The sequence below is a fragment of the Branchiostoma belcheri genome, unplaced genomic scaffold (genome assembly GCF_001625305.1).
Source record: "Branchiostoma belcheri isolate BF01 breed outbred unplaced genomic scaffold, Haploidv18h27 scaffold14, whole genome shotgun sequence".
Taxonomy (NCBI): domain Eukaryota; kingdom Metazoa; phylum Chordata; class Leptocardii; order Amphioxiformes; family Branchiostomatidae; genus Branchiostoma; species Branchiostoma belcheri.
The window spans coordinates 3,420,538-3,435,769 of record NW_017802824.1 but is presented as its reverse complement, the minus strand read 5'-3'; the positions used below and the strand labels follow the sequence as shown (position 1 = coordinate 3,435,769).

Here is a 15,232-nt window from a genome sequence, read left to right as displayed (position 1 = left end):
GTCGTACCTTTAGTATCACGCCCTCCCTCTATACACCAATTGTTTACAATAGATCCAGCATGACAGGCATAAAGACATATTCTGATATGATAACACCGTTCAGTGGGATAAAAAATCACCATAAATAGTTCCAACATATCGCCGTACCTTTAGTGTCGACGGATTCCTCCCCTGGCATTCAAAGCTGCTGCGCGGGTGCGATCACCTACCGCCCGGTCTGTCTGCTTCCAGCGGCGTACTAAGCGTTTGATACCCGGTACAACAGAGGGAGCGACGGTCAATCAATACCTCCCCTCTATCCTATTACACGCCGGTCCAGCCAAGGCCAAAGTGTACCTTCACGCTATATCAAACGTAACGTCCACATCAACATTTCCATTTAGGAGGGTGTTCTGCTCTGTAGGTGTGTTGAATCACATACACACACGCCAATAGCGGTACAGGTCAAAGGTTTCAACAAGACACCCCATTAAGACTGTGTTGTTGGCGTTGTTATTGGCAACGCCATTATCGGCAAATGTATCGATTTTTTCTTGGTGGGACGGCGTCTTGCAATTTCTCTTGTTTGAGTAGGTTATATTTTATTTATTGAGATGGATCATTTGGGATCCGGTCGGAGTCCTTGGTAGGGACATCCATATTTAATCAGACGTTCGGTGTCTTAACCAAAACAATTACATTCTTGTCCCTCTTTGTCAAACTCTGAAAATATAGCGCTTTTATGTAAATCACTGTCTAAATGCTTCTCCCAAAATTTTATAGATACAACTTCAAGCACAAAGCCAAATCATCATTAACAAAGACCGCATGTTGCTACATTCATAGCATAATTGAATTAAATAGTATTCATTCGTAAACAAATGGATAAGAACGTATGTGGGAGTGTAGGTAGTGCAATTTGATCTTATTCCATCAAGTCTAACATCCAAAATGTCTTTAAAGTCTACTTTAGAAGTATTTGTAAGTTATAACTATCGATAATTGTGTATGTATATCATTGCTTTTAAAGTTTAACATAATCCGGCGTCACGTACTTTATGTAATAAAGCAATATAAGCCTCTTCCCTCTACCACTGATAACGATACATTTTCTTTTCGACGGACAGTTAATGATAATTTTATTACCCTGTAACAAGATGCATTATCTTGGGATGCACCAGGCTTAAGTCACACTGCGTACAACTTCTCTGACGAATCTTCGTTGTCTGCATTGCGGTTGTTTTTTCTTCTTGCTTCCATTTATAAATTATTCACACTTGAAAAGAGGGACCTGCCTGGAATCGGCAATGCCCAAAAAGAAGAACAAAGAACAGTGTTCCAAAAATAGCCACTATCGACCAGCCCAGTGAACGCCCGTCTGGTTCAGTGAGACCAATATAAATGACGCTATATCCTGTTTGGGATTCAGCCAATAATTATCAATGCATGGACTAGCTAACTCTTCAAGCAGAGGTTGATGGTGGAAGATCGTTTGCTTTTTATATTATGTTGGTGGTGGTAGCGACAAAAAGTATATACCAAAGAGTTTGCATCGGTAAAGAACTAACCCTGGTCTTCAAGCAAAGAATATTAGGCATAATTCAAGAGAACATCAGACGAAATATTATGTAAGTTCCTTGCAAGTTGCACCGTAAGATTGCATGCATCATTCGTAGTTTAGAGACACATTTGATACCCAAAATATATAGACTACTGTATAACGCCACAAGAAATGCCCAGAGGGTTTGCATCGGTAAAGACTTTGATGTATTTTCAGTTATTCGTTATTTATCGTAAGAGACGCTGTGGCGCTCCTAAGGGTCGCATGCCCTTAAATGTTTAATGGTAGCTAGCGTAGACTCATCGATTTCAAAACTTAGACTGGCAGAAAGTTTAGACTGTCACTTTTCATTGTCTTCTGCGTACTATAACTGAATATTCTTATTCTTACTCTGATAACTGCATAGAAACAGATATTTGAACAGAAAAAGATTAACAGATTCCCTTAGGTATGTTATATAGACGCTATGTAGATATAATAAAGTAATTATCCCCCCCCCCCATTATATACGTAATAAGTTATTTTTAGTTATCAGGTGTGCTTGGTCATGTAGGGTCTAAATATGCAATTAATGCCATTATTGTTATAACTGAATCTTCTTTTTCTGATAACTAATTGAAGAAACAGAAAGTTGGATTAAAATGTGGGAATCTGCGATTGAAATTACGACTATTCACAATCGTTATTTCATTAATCATTCGAAGGTTTAACAATTTAATGTTCCAGTGTTGCCATTTTTCTTTCTTAAACTACCTTCTCCAAAACGTTAACTTTCTTATGAAAGCTCATCTGTGTTGGTAGTAATCATATCCAACACAATGGGTACACAGAGATCAAATTTCCAATGACCACTGTCGCCTTCATCAGGATAATGAATGACCATTCACTTCAAAACTTAATCTCGCAAGAGTAACGAAAAGTTCTAAAGTGATTGGTCATTAATTATCCTGATAAATGCTGACAGTGATCGTTGGAAATTTGATCTCTGTGTACCAAATTGTGATGTAATAAAGTTCAACATTTTACCTTCATTGAACCGCGACGGGCCCCGACATCGTCTACCAGATACCTTTGAACCAGTGTTGACGTCACACTTCAAACAAGCCACGTGACAAGCTTCACTGGGTCAGTCTACTGAGGAAGACCAGAGTGACTGGTCGAAAGCTCTAGGTGAGAGATTTCTTTGTGTTGGATCAAAAGTTTTAACTTTAAACATTTTACAATGTTAACTTCCTCTCTGCAAACTTATTCCGAATGTGTTTTCCTAAAAACGATACCTGTATGTATGACGACGTCGAATCTACCTTCTAGCGTGGGAAACAAATTCCCCAGGCTTAAGACGAACGTGCGTCGCTGGGAAATGATATCATTATCGCCAAGAGGGCAGTATTACGCCGGGCTGGGGAGTCTCATAAACCCGAATGGCACTTTGAGACGTACTGCCCCCGTGACTCCTATAAATAAAGTACGTAATACCGACTACAGATCATGTGTATTTATGTCCCAACCTTAACCTTGCATTTCGTCGCATTTCGTTGGAAGCAGAGCAGTGCTCAATGTAAGATAGCAACGGGCAAAGCCAAGTCAAAGTTTATTTCTTTATTTCTTTATTTCAGGCATTAGTCGCCCATACACAACATACATATAAAATACACACACAATAACATCAGTAAAATAATAATATAACTATATGTACAGACGGGCCCAGTTATTGCGAAAGAATCTGCTACGGAATATCACTTCAGATTTAAGAACAGATTGGATAATGTTGTTTGATGACTTGTATAGACGGGATATAAATGAGTAACATTGTTTACGCCATGTAGCATCAAATGTGTCAATCCTATTGTATACAAACATTTCACTTGCACTACAAAATCTGGGTAGTGACATTATGATGCGAAGACAGTTATTGTAAGCAACTCGACACTTTGATACAATTCTAGAACTAGCTCTGTCCCACAACTGTGCAGCAAAAAGTTGGGAGCAATGAGCTGTAAACAACGTCTTTTTAACATATGAAGAACAATAAGCGAATTTGCGTATACTAGTATTTGCACGGCTATACAGACCTCTTATCTGGGTAAGAATACAGTCGTCGTCACTCAGTTTGTCATTAATGTGAATACCGAGATAAACATATGACGTAACAAATTTCAAAGGCTCTCCGTTCAATTTAACACAACGATTGTAACAGGTACAATTTATGATAAGATTTCTAGGTGGTATGGGCCTATACTACTTTTAAACTAAGGTCCATTATGTGACATTAGGACGAAGTCATTTTAATGGTCATTTCTTTACAAAGTCAACCATACACCACCCCTTTAGAGAGACAATTGCAATATGTTGAAATATGAAAAAATATTACAATCACACAAAGCTTTATATTTTAATTGAAATAATTCAACTTTACTGCAAAAATGTTACATAATGTCCCATGTCATATCATTTGATTGATTGATTGATTGAAACATAACGTTTTCTCATGAAAAAATGTCTTTGATGTAGGTAATTTTGCATGTTTTATCATTTTGTGAGTTTTTATGCAGATTTATTCTTGATTTCAAAACTTTGAGAGAAAGAAGCCGTACGCGATGTCTATCTAAGTCTCAAATTCAAAGCAAAAATATTTAGCAGGGTATGCAATTTATCATCTTCTGTAACTATAACAAATCTATGACAGGCCAACTGTTTTAAAGGCTGCACATGCCTTCTGCTTCACTATTGGACCTAATGATAATACTTCATGGTAAGAAATAGGCTATCTGAGAAAAGCTTGATGGATGATAGGTTTATCAATGCCAGGAAATCGGCTTACATTGCAGGATGCCGATGCACTTCCATATCAAAAATAATCTCATAAAACATTAATACTACATTGTAGAGATTCTAGACTACAATATTTAGATAAACTAAAACGGCTAGGATTATCGTGGTGTAGTGTACAGCAACTCATCTCCGGGCATGGGAGTCGAAGTTCCATTGAAAAGCTTCAAAAGAGATTAGTAAGCAAGCATGCCTGTCTAATTTCAACAAACCCCTGTCACACATCCAGTACTTTCCCTCGAACATCAGCCAATCACGGTTGGCTGAACTTGGGGACCAGATCTAAGCCACGCCTCCCTTTCAATTCGAATCAAATCGAATTTGAGCCAAATTTGACTATTCTTTGACAGCCAGCCGCGCCGTAAACCGGCCAACCACCACCCAATTATGTTTTTATCTTTTGTGTTTCTGTATTGACTCTTAGTTATATATCTATTGTTCTTATGTGTTGAGTTCCGTTTTATTTCACTGTTTGTCTTAGTCCCTTTATGTACAGGGCACGCCTAAAAAAAGAAAACAGAAATTAATAAATTTTACCATGGCCGAACCTCCATTCCACACCCGGAAGTTTTGAGCATTTTGAAACATTCAGCTGGTACATCCGAACAGTAGCCTACTTGGCCGAACCCAGTTAAACTTGCTCCCAATCTACTCCTATAACCATGATGGTTGGGAAGTTCGGCTAGTATCTTTATCTGTATCAGCATAGCCGGTACAACCACCCTTCGGCATAATAGACCAGCTTCGCAAGCACGCGGCGCGGCGGCAGCTAGCTATATTACATCAAACGACTTGTTACACTCAATCTTCGCACATTCAATTGCAAAAGTTGTTTAAAGCTTTCGATTGATGATGCTCCAACTGTGCCTGGTGGCAACGAGTTCCACTCTACGATAGTTCTTGAAAAATGCGAGTCTGTGTTCGGAAGGCCGTACGCATTCGGCTATGTGTGAAAAGGGCTTAAGTCACAAAAGAACCTGGCGGTGACTAACAATCACCGTAATCCAATCACGATTCTGCACAGCGCACTTAGCTCCAGGTGCTCCTGTGTTCATGACCAAGCGGGACGAATTACTCCAGGCAAAGGGTTCGGGGAAACGCTGCTCCCGTCATGCTTATTTTCATTTTCGAAATGCCAGCGAATCTCAGAAGACACGGAACTCCATGCTCGGAATTGTAATGGGTACTAACGGTATTCACGGTGGAGGTTGACGGTTATAATTCATTTACCTCGCCGACTGGTGGACGTACCAACTACTAAGTACCTAATACCAGTCCAGAAGATCGAACAAGAACTAGTCATGCCTTCAGGTACTAGAGTTATCAACCAAGGATTGAGGTGTTCAAGAATTCACTCTTTCCTAGAACTTTCGCACAGTGGAACTCACTGTCACCAAGTACAGTAGGGGCCTTGTCAATAGATAGCTGAAAACAATGTCTAGAGTTAGATGTTGTTCAAGGGCTAGGTGTAACAAGTCGATCGGCGTAATGTAGCCAGCTGCCGCCGCGCCGCGTGCCTGCGAAGCTGGTGTGTTACGCGGAAAGGCGGTTATACCGGCTTTCCAGGTACGATTGTGAATTTGCTGACATCGCTAAAACTCGGGACCATGAAGATCAACATAGAACCTTTGTTACATCAATCATGTGGTATGGAATGATCTACACTACACACTCATTTTTTTTAAATGTTACATAACGCCCGTTTCCAGACAATACGTCTGGAATCTGTGCAGGTTTAATCAACCAAGACCGTTCTCCTAGATTCTGGCAAGATTGTGAATTTGCTGACATCGCTAAAACTCGGGACTACGAAGATCAACATAGAACCTTCGTTACATCAATCATGTGGTATGGGATGATCTACACTAGACACTCATTTTTTTGTGAAAAAAACGTTATATAATGTCTTTCAATACAAGACGTGCAGGTTCAATCAACCAAGACCGATTTCCTGGTACGAATTTGAATTTGCTGACATCGCTAAAAGGCGGGAGTATGAAGATCAACATAGAACCCTCCTCACATCAATCATGTGGTATATGGGATGATCTATACCCCTGTAGTAGTCTTAACGGCTTGTGGTTATTGCTAACCTACTCTCCCATTGAACTCACCCAGATAACTTGCCAAGATGATTGATGATACGTACGCTTGGGAAACAAAATGAATGTAGGTTCCTAAAGCATAAGTCTTCCATGACAAAGTAGACAATATCTCTGTGTAAAAGGCAAAGGTTGAATTCTTCTGCCCCGCGTTTAAACCAAAGGCAACATCACCGTCAAACTCGCGGGGGGAGATGCACGCTAGACAGCGTAATCTCCTGGTCGAGGCCAGATGGTCAACCGGAGACCGATATGGCGCCAGAAAGCCGGGCAGTTTTCTGCACAACCAAGAGAAACACCGCGAGACTGTTAATCCACAGGGCAGTGTTTCTACTGTCTCTGATGTCCAGATTGTCCATTTCGTGAGATGCTGATGTGAACACAGATTTTTGACTAGAAAGGTAAAAATTGCAAAGCAAATGCATGGTATTTTTCTTCGCGTATGGTCCGCTCTGTGATTCAAACACAGCCATTTATATGGTCAGACAGGAGTCTAAATCCCTCCCGCTATAAAATTGCAACACGATGTAACCCAACAATAGTTACCATGGTGACATTCGTCTGGTTCGAGTTATTGACCTAATAGAGTTTGAAGAAGAAGGAGACAGAGACAGAGCAAAAATAATGTGTTTTCCTTTGGTAAACATAAAAAGATACATTTCTTTATGAAGCAAGTCTAAACTGTAATTTTCACCACAGAAAACTAGGCTGTACCACCCTAAAAATGAGTTACTGTCAATGAGTGAAAGAGTCACGATTTCTGTGACGTCGTTATGATCTCACGCAGATGACACGCCTGTGAAGTGAGCGATGGAGAATTGGTTGCTGAAAGTCTGTGGAGCCCCCCGTTTTTGTTGAGGGATGATTGTAATGTCCTGACTCCAGATGTAGGCCAGGCCAGTCAGTAGCCGGCCTGGCCGAACACCAGCCAACTACAACTGACCTTACTCCCTACCTACTCCCAACCATGTGGGGAGTTCGACAGTGTTCGAGAGGCCATATTCTTCTATTTATAGTAAGACAGGGTTTTAGACAGATGACTTCGTTTCAGCAAGCATGTTCCAGAAGACACATGCTAACGTCGCTTGAAAAATAGTACAGATTCTTCACGTATTTGCCAAAGGGTCAAGACGCAGGTGTACATTCGTCCCCACACTTAGCGTCTGTGGTAAATCGGTTAACGTGCTTGTTGAGCGTCGTTCGTATGTCTAGTCACGTACACCAGCTTTAACCGGCTTCTTGATATCTCCCTTTATATGATTGGGTTGGAGGGAATGGTGTTACTCTGTAATACCATTGCCAACCTGTGTCATTCATCTCGCCATCTTATAACACTAGAAAGACATTCATATCCGTGCTTTATGTGACAACGTTGTCGTAAATAAGGTAATAACACCTGACGCAGTCGGTAGCGAGGTGCGTAAGGGGGATTCACGTGGGCAGATTCAATATAGATTATTCCTAGTTCTGAACATCGCTCTCTACAACATGACTGATGGGAAGGTGTATATCTTCACCAGCCTTAAGAGCTCCCAAGAGTGTTATCCAATAAAGCTCTTCCAAAAGCTGCAGGACTTCCATTTGTATCGAGATTTAATCACCTAAATCCTAGTACACTAAGGAAGGTCAAAAACGTTAAGTGCCGTTACGTGTATGATGTACGATGTGTCCATGGGCTGCATGCTCAATCTACCAGATACAAGGTACAGGTAGCAGGGTTTTCAAGCTAAGCATTCCAATGCTAATTTGCAATTACCAAGCATAACATCTTTTACAATCTTCTAGGCTTTTCAACTAGGTTATATGCATACATACAGAATTATGGCGATTCAATAAGGCTTCGAAGTATTAATAAGCTAATATGTATATCAAGATAACCCAAATACTTTAAAATAAGAAGTTGTAGATCTCAGATCTGTATGGAATAGTTAGAGTTCATATGAATGTGATTGTGTCCTCTTCTCATTTACCATGTTGTCTACATGCCTTTCTTCATTGTGCAAGGGAAGCCACTAGCATTACAACCTAACCTAAGGGCAGCACTGAAACACAGACACACACACGAACACACAGAAACATACCAAAAACAATACTTCCATTTTTATGAAGGCAGTAAGATGTACCAACACGGTGGTAAAATCTGGGCTGCAAAGTTCCCACATGTCATAGAACCCGAACTGTGTTCGATCGTGTTCGATCTGGGGAATTCGAATCGAACCCGCGTTCTATTTCGGGGTCACCTGCGGTCATTTACTGTAAAGCGGCAAAACAAGCCTTTCTGCCTCCGTGCATTGCAACAGATAAAAAACAACACTTTTCTATAGATACAAACAGTTTCCTGGACAGTACATGTCCGCTATCATTTTTGGTGGACATGTAACATGTGGCGAAGCTATTGTCGTATCCTTGAGTGACCTTGAATACTGTAATGATTCTTTACGCCAGTATGAATAACACAATGCACACTTTCTGGCGATATGACATGTCTCCAAAACTCGTTCAAACCTGGAAACATGGAGAGTCAAACAGTTGTCCCGAAAATCGTGTTTTAGGGATTTTTGAAAAATGGCCTCAATTTTGAATTATGGGTAATTTAGTGAGAAAAATTTCAAAAAATGCCATTTTTTCACCAATATGTCGACAAAAACTAGACTTTAAATCAGAAATTAAAAAATCCCTAAAACACGATTTTTTAATCTTATTCCTAGTCTGCGAAAAATATAAAAATCGGGGATCTGGGGTAATATACGTAGCCAGGTTTGAACGATGTTTGCCTAAAAACGTGACGTGATTTGTGCTCGGAAACCCGAAAATAATCGTCTTTCTGAGCGAAATTTTAAAAAATCAGTGATTTAACATAAAAAGCTAACATTTAAAGGATGTTAAGACGATAATTTCATTTTAATTTGACGAAATTTACCCCTAAATATTATTTGTTTATTTTCAAATATTTTACGGGTAGTCCAAAACTGGCCAAAATAGCGTCTTGTAACCCGATACCTTTTCAAACGCGCATAGCAATGGGAAAGAATGCCGTAGTGACAGACCGCCGTGCAATACCTTCATTTTTCATAGTAATAAGCAGCATGTTCGAGACGAAGGGCCTTTCAAGTAACCTAGTGCCGTCATTAGGGTATCATTAAGACATCTGTGTCTAATCTTATCCTACCCGGGAGTGCGCTCATCAACCGGGATGACGAAACTGGCGCCTCTTAAGTACCGGGAAATTACGTTCTTAAGGCAACGTCTGGCCACGTCAGGTGAATGGATCACGAGACACCCACTAGATCCATATCCTTAAGCTGACTTGAGCCATCTCACTGGCTGAGAAAGTTTCGCTGACCTGTTCACACTGCACTACAATTTACAAAGATAATGCCCAAACAGTGTGTATAACGTACATGTAGATCCCTTGCTGAAAAGGTTCTCTTCGGTTTTCTAAACTCAATAGCGTTAAATGACAATTCCTTTGCTACCACTGATTTTAACAAGGGCCCGATGTTGTTATACCTATATGTTTTAATGCCACAAATGCTTGACGCATTGCTAGCAGTGACACCTAGCTTTAGTGGTCAGTGAATCAGTAACACCTAGCTTCAGTGCACAGTGAACACCTAGCTTAAGTGCACAGTAAACCAGTAACACCTAGCTTCAGTGCACAGTGAACCAGTAACACCTATCTTCAGTGCACAGTGAACCAGTAACACCTACCTTTAGTGCACAGTGAACCAGTAACACCTAGCTTTAGTACACAGTGAACCAGTAACACCTAGCTTCAGTACACAGTGAACCTGTAACACCTAGCTTCAGTACACAGTGAACCAGTAACACCTAGCTTCAGTGCACAGTGAACCAGTAACACGCAGCTTCAGTGCACAGTGAACCAGTGACACCTAGCTTCAGTGCACAGTGAACCAGTATCACCTATCTTCAGTACACAGTGAACCAGTAACACCTAGCTTCAGTGCACAGTGAACAGGTATGAACTGCAAAGTGAACGAGTAACACCTAGCTTCAGTGCACCAGTAACACCTAGCTTCAGTGCACAGTGAACCAGTAACTAAGTAACAGCTAGCTTCAGTGCACAGTGAACCAGTGACACCTAGCTTCAGTGCACAGTGAACCAGTAACACCTAGCTTATGTGCACTGAGAACCAGTAACATCTAGCTTCAGTGCACAGTAAACCAGTAACACCTAGCTTCAGTGCACAGTAAACAAGTGGCACCTAGTTCCAGTGACACCAAGCGATCGTTGAAACTTTCAACTATCTCTGAGCGACCCACACGCAGAAAAAAAACTTGCCACTGATATAACCATATGCACCGCCTTCAAACTACAACTTATCAAACTGCTTTCAGTAAGATCGTCCTATAAGAGCACCACTTTACTTGACCTAATCTTACACAGTAGCGGGGTCGCAAATATGGATGCTGTATTTATCTACCCTTATCCACAGGCCTCCTCTGTGCCATGCGCCTCTGAATCACCCAAATGGATGCTATTGCCACGCTAGTTTCTAAGGAAAGACCATCTTTGCTCCCCGATCACATAGATTATTACGTTCGTGAATAGGTGGACATGTTTTCAGTAGACCACTGATAAGTGCATTCTATGGGAAAGGGCGCTTGGGTCACTGGCGAGCCATCCTTATGTTTTCAGTATAACCATTGATATAAGTGCATTGGCTTGGGCTTGGGTGATAGGGTCACTGACGAGCCATCCTTACTGCCTATCCACAGGCCCCCTCTGTGCCATGCGCCTCTGAATCACCCAAATAGATGCTATTGCCACGCTAGTTTCTAAGAAAAGACCATCAGATTATTACGTTGGTGAATAGGGGACATGTTTTCAGTAGACCATCGATAAGTGCATTGGCTTGGGCTTGGGTGCTAGGGTCACTGGTGAGCCATCCTTAATGTGTGTGAAATACGCCATTTGTCCTGTACTAACGTTGCCATGAAAGAAGTTTACCCGATATGTGTCACCTCATTACCGGCTTATCAGGCAGGGAACCGCTCGATGTAAAGGAATGAAAGGGTCTCCGATGATGACAAAACTCGTGACCGCAACTACATGTATCAGTCAAACTGAAGGCACTGCCATGAACAACAGAGAACAGTGGCTTAGAAAAGTATTTCAAAAAGCCCTTTGTCAAACTTTGAAAGTTGTACGTAACATAATACGTAACATATTTGAAACATAATCCATGGATCCAGTGAAAACTACAAATACAAGGGGGTGTAAAATTACAATAAGGTGTATATATACATGATATTCAGATACAAATTAAACTATCATCAGATAAATTCAACTTTTCGTAGCTTTTTAGTTATAGTAGGGATAAAAGAACATATATGTTTTAGATGAAAGGTTTGCCTAGTTGCATTTAGCAATATGAATATTGCAGTGCGTACGTGTTACGGAATGCTCCTATCGTAGACCAGATTTTTCATGGTTTTCGTTGGATCTTTGGTCAACGTTGTATTATAATTTTGCCTGTTGCAGACGATATTTTTTCGCCACAGCATTTCAAAACTACGAGATGTTTACCTTAAATACGCCATGCACACAATACTACCTTATATGCAAATGAAACTGCCGAAGAGCTATGCACAATACATATACATTACGGGTTTACGCAGGTGCAGTACGTTCTGCTGACATGCTACGTAGCCCGTTCTTCGATAATGACTATATCATTGTCAATCGAAGCTGACAAATAATGAATAGGTTCTTCACGCCTGTGGTGTGGGAGTAAATCAGGACACGGGATTCAGCCTAGCCTTATTGGTTATTGATCTGATGTTAGGATCTATGGGGATTATTTTCCTGACAAGGTCATGAGTTCGTTCTCCAGTGGGGAAAATGGGAACAGGTGCGTCTTCATCACTGATATGGATTTTTAAATCACAGCAGAGCAGTGGTGATTTATAAGGATTGCAAGCATTATAGGGACTTATCACGTCCGACTTTCTGTCATATCCTTCTTTATTATTGTCCTGGCATTTTAGTGCAGTTCAGAATCGTGCAGTTGCTCATATGTGTTTATGTTTATTCGCACGTGTTAGACACAGACAAACAAAACATTAACACAAACCACCAGGGCCCCCAAAAATTTAACTATTTATAAATGTCAAGTCCTACTACATGTTGTACCTACTTTCTAGATATCAATATCTATTTTAAGCCTTAACGAGTTATAGTTTACACACACACAGAGAGAGAGAGAGAAGGACGCAACGTTACATATATATTATTATCCTTATTGGTAAAGGTAATAACATGTACAAAGACACGTTATACATAAAGAATTTTATCAACAATAAAAAGTAAACAACAATCAATGATAACATATAATAGCATATAGCTTATATAATAGAACCAAGTATCGACAAAAGTGATGATTGTCAGTTACATGTTAGTCATTTCTAAGTGAAATCACATTTTAATGGCTTAATCTACAATCATCATCCTTTTTCACTTTGCTTTCCATTAGTCATTCGGCGAATACATCGTTAGGGTTTAACCTGATCATTGAACCCGATAACGCTGATCGTAAAACAAATGTGGATCAACGTAGAGGTCATGCTTATATTTATGAGGGGTCAGGGTGACTGACACAGGTCAGTATGCGCTCTAAAAAATCAATTTCATCTGCGTAATTTTTTTTTATTTGAATACAGGAGAGCAAAAATACCATTTGTACAAGAATGCAGATTGTGTAACTGTATACATACAGAGCCCGTTTCCATAATTTCACACTTTAGTATTGTAAAAAAACATCTTTCTACTGGATCTAGACAATTAATCGAAGAAATATCAGCTCTCTACTGTAACTAAAAAATTGATCTCGGGCACAAACTAATTACAGAATTGAGTGTTAAAAGACTTGTTACAGACTAGAACTGAAGAAAAGAGTTTTTGAAAGTAACAAGAGAATTGTCAATGTTTTGAGGTTGATGACAGACCAGCACTCTAGCTCTGTACATGTGAAAAATATTTACATACTGATAACAAGTCTCTCTAGAACCGTAGGCCGGCCCAAATACACTTACATCTGCTAAAAGGGTACATCAAGTGGGCATTCCGCAGGCTATAGCTAGATGTACAATTATGTTTGTTATGTTGTCTTCTTAGAAATAGGATGGTAGGAGCACAATTAGAAGCTTATTGTTCAGCATCCATTTCAGCTTGCAATGTGTGTGCGTTACGCCAGGGGGAGCCATTGCATTACAGCACAACACCATGCTATTGTACTAGTACATACATGAAGCATTTTATTGCATCTTTCATAATTTTTGTTGTTGTCCCCAGGATTGTGATTTAATCAGGCAGCCTGGAAGACACAGGGGCATGATTTTATTCTCTACCAGGCTTCAGAAAGCGTCTAGTAGCATTAGAAGTTGGCCAAATAGACATATGATAATATATGAGCGGGGAGTTGGTCTGGCTGCTAAAGGAGTTTGCTTAAGGTGATTACATATACCAGTATATCCGGTGTGTTACGCCGACGGGCGGTTATACCGGCTACACTGATACAGATACATATACCTCACTTACCTCACAGAGGTATTGGTGTGATTTGCGTGTGGATATGTGAGAAAGAGAGAGTCAAAAAGACATTCACCATTCAAGGTAAACTAGAACGATGTATTCACTTAAGCTCGATACATACAGTGAAATAAAACTTAAGACGAAGCATGTCATTGACATACATGTGATTTTACATTCAAGTTCGTCTGTGTAGAATAACTGCAGTTGATTTCTAGTACATTTTTCAAATCCCAGGCATTCCATTGTCAAATCTACTTGTCTCATACCACACTGGTTTAATTTTATGGATGGCATCCATCCTCGCGCGCATTGATTTTCGCCTGGTCTAAAAATATGGTCTAAAAAATCACCTCCTAGGAGGCTCTGGTCCGGGTATCCATCCTCCATAGTCCATCGAAGCTAATGACAGTATGAAGCCGGCAGTGACTACAGTGACTACACTCTACAGAACTCAAGAATTCAGTACAGTGACGAATCACATATGCTGCAACAGGCCAGCATGTTCATTTTTCCTGGAATTTTTCTTCCATTCGCTCGCGTGCACTAGTTTGGGTCTCTTTAGAGGATGTCTTCCATGAGATTAAGTCGGTGTGGCCTTACATGGTGATCGTTTTTTATCTGATTGCATGTAATTTTACATTCAGCAACAATTGCAAGTTGATGTACATGTACAGGTGAAGCTTGATTACATTTAGCAAGCCACAGATTTTAATTTTCAAATTGACTCATCTAAAAGATATTAGTTCAATTTCTGCATATGTACAAGTTTCAATCTATTGTACCTGCTACAATTGTCGTGCAAAAGTTTGGCTTGGTTTTTACGTTAATGACTATGAAAAAGATATTCTGACATACTCATTTTCACCTTGTGATTTTTATATATACTACTAGTGTATTTTTTGATATTTAGATTCCTGGAAAAATTTTCAAATTGACTCATCTAAAAGATATTACTTCAATTTCTGCGTATGTACAAGTTTCAATCTATTGTACCTGCTACAATTGTCGTGCAATTAAGTTTGGTTTGGTTTTCCATAATGACTATGAAAACGATCATTCGGGCATACTCATTTTCACCTTAGTAAAGTGATTTTTCTATATACTACTAGTGTATTTTTTAACATTTAGGTTTCTGGAAAAATTTTCAAATTGACTCATCTAAAAGATATTAGTTCAATTTCTGCGTATGTACAAGTTTTAATCTAT

The 15,232-nt window shown here is 39.9% G+C and overlaps 1 protein-coding gene across 1 annotated transcript in view; it reads right to left on the bottom strand.

The window, feature by feature from the left end:
- Positions 1-9,787, bottom strand: part of LOC109464556 (neo-calmodulin-like) — a 32,252-nt gene extending 22,465 nt beyond the window's left edge. Inside the window, exon 1 of the mRNA XM_019761560.1 lies at positions 9,779-9,787. Within this exon, the coding sequence (XP_019617119.1) occupies positions 9,779-9,787 (9 nt within the window). The remainder of the gene's footprint in view (positions 1-9,778) is intronic.
- Between the last annotated feature and the right edge of the window lie 5,445 nt (positions 9,788-15,232).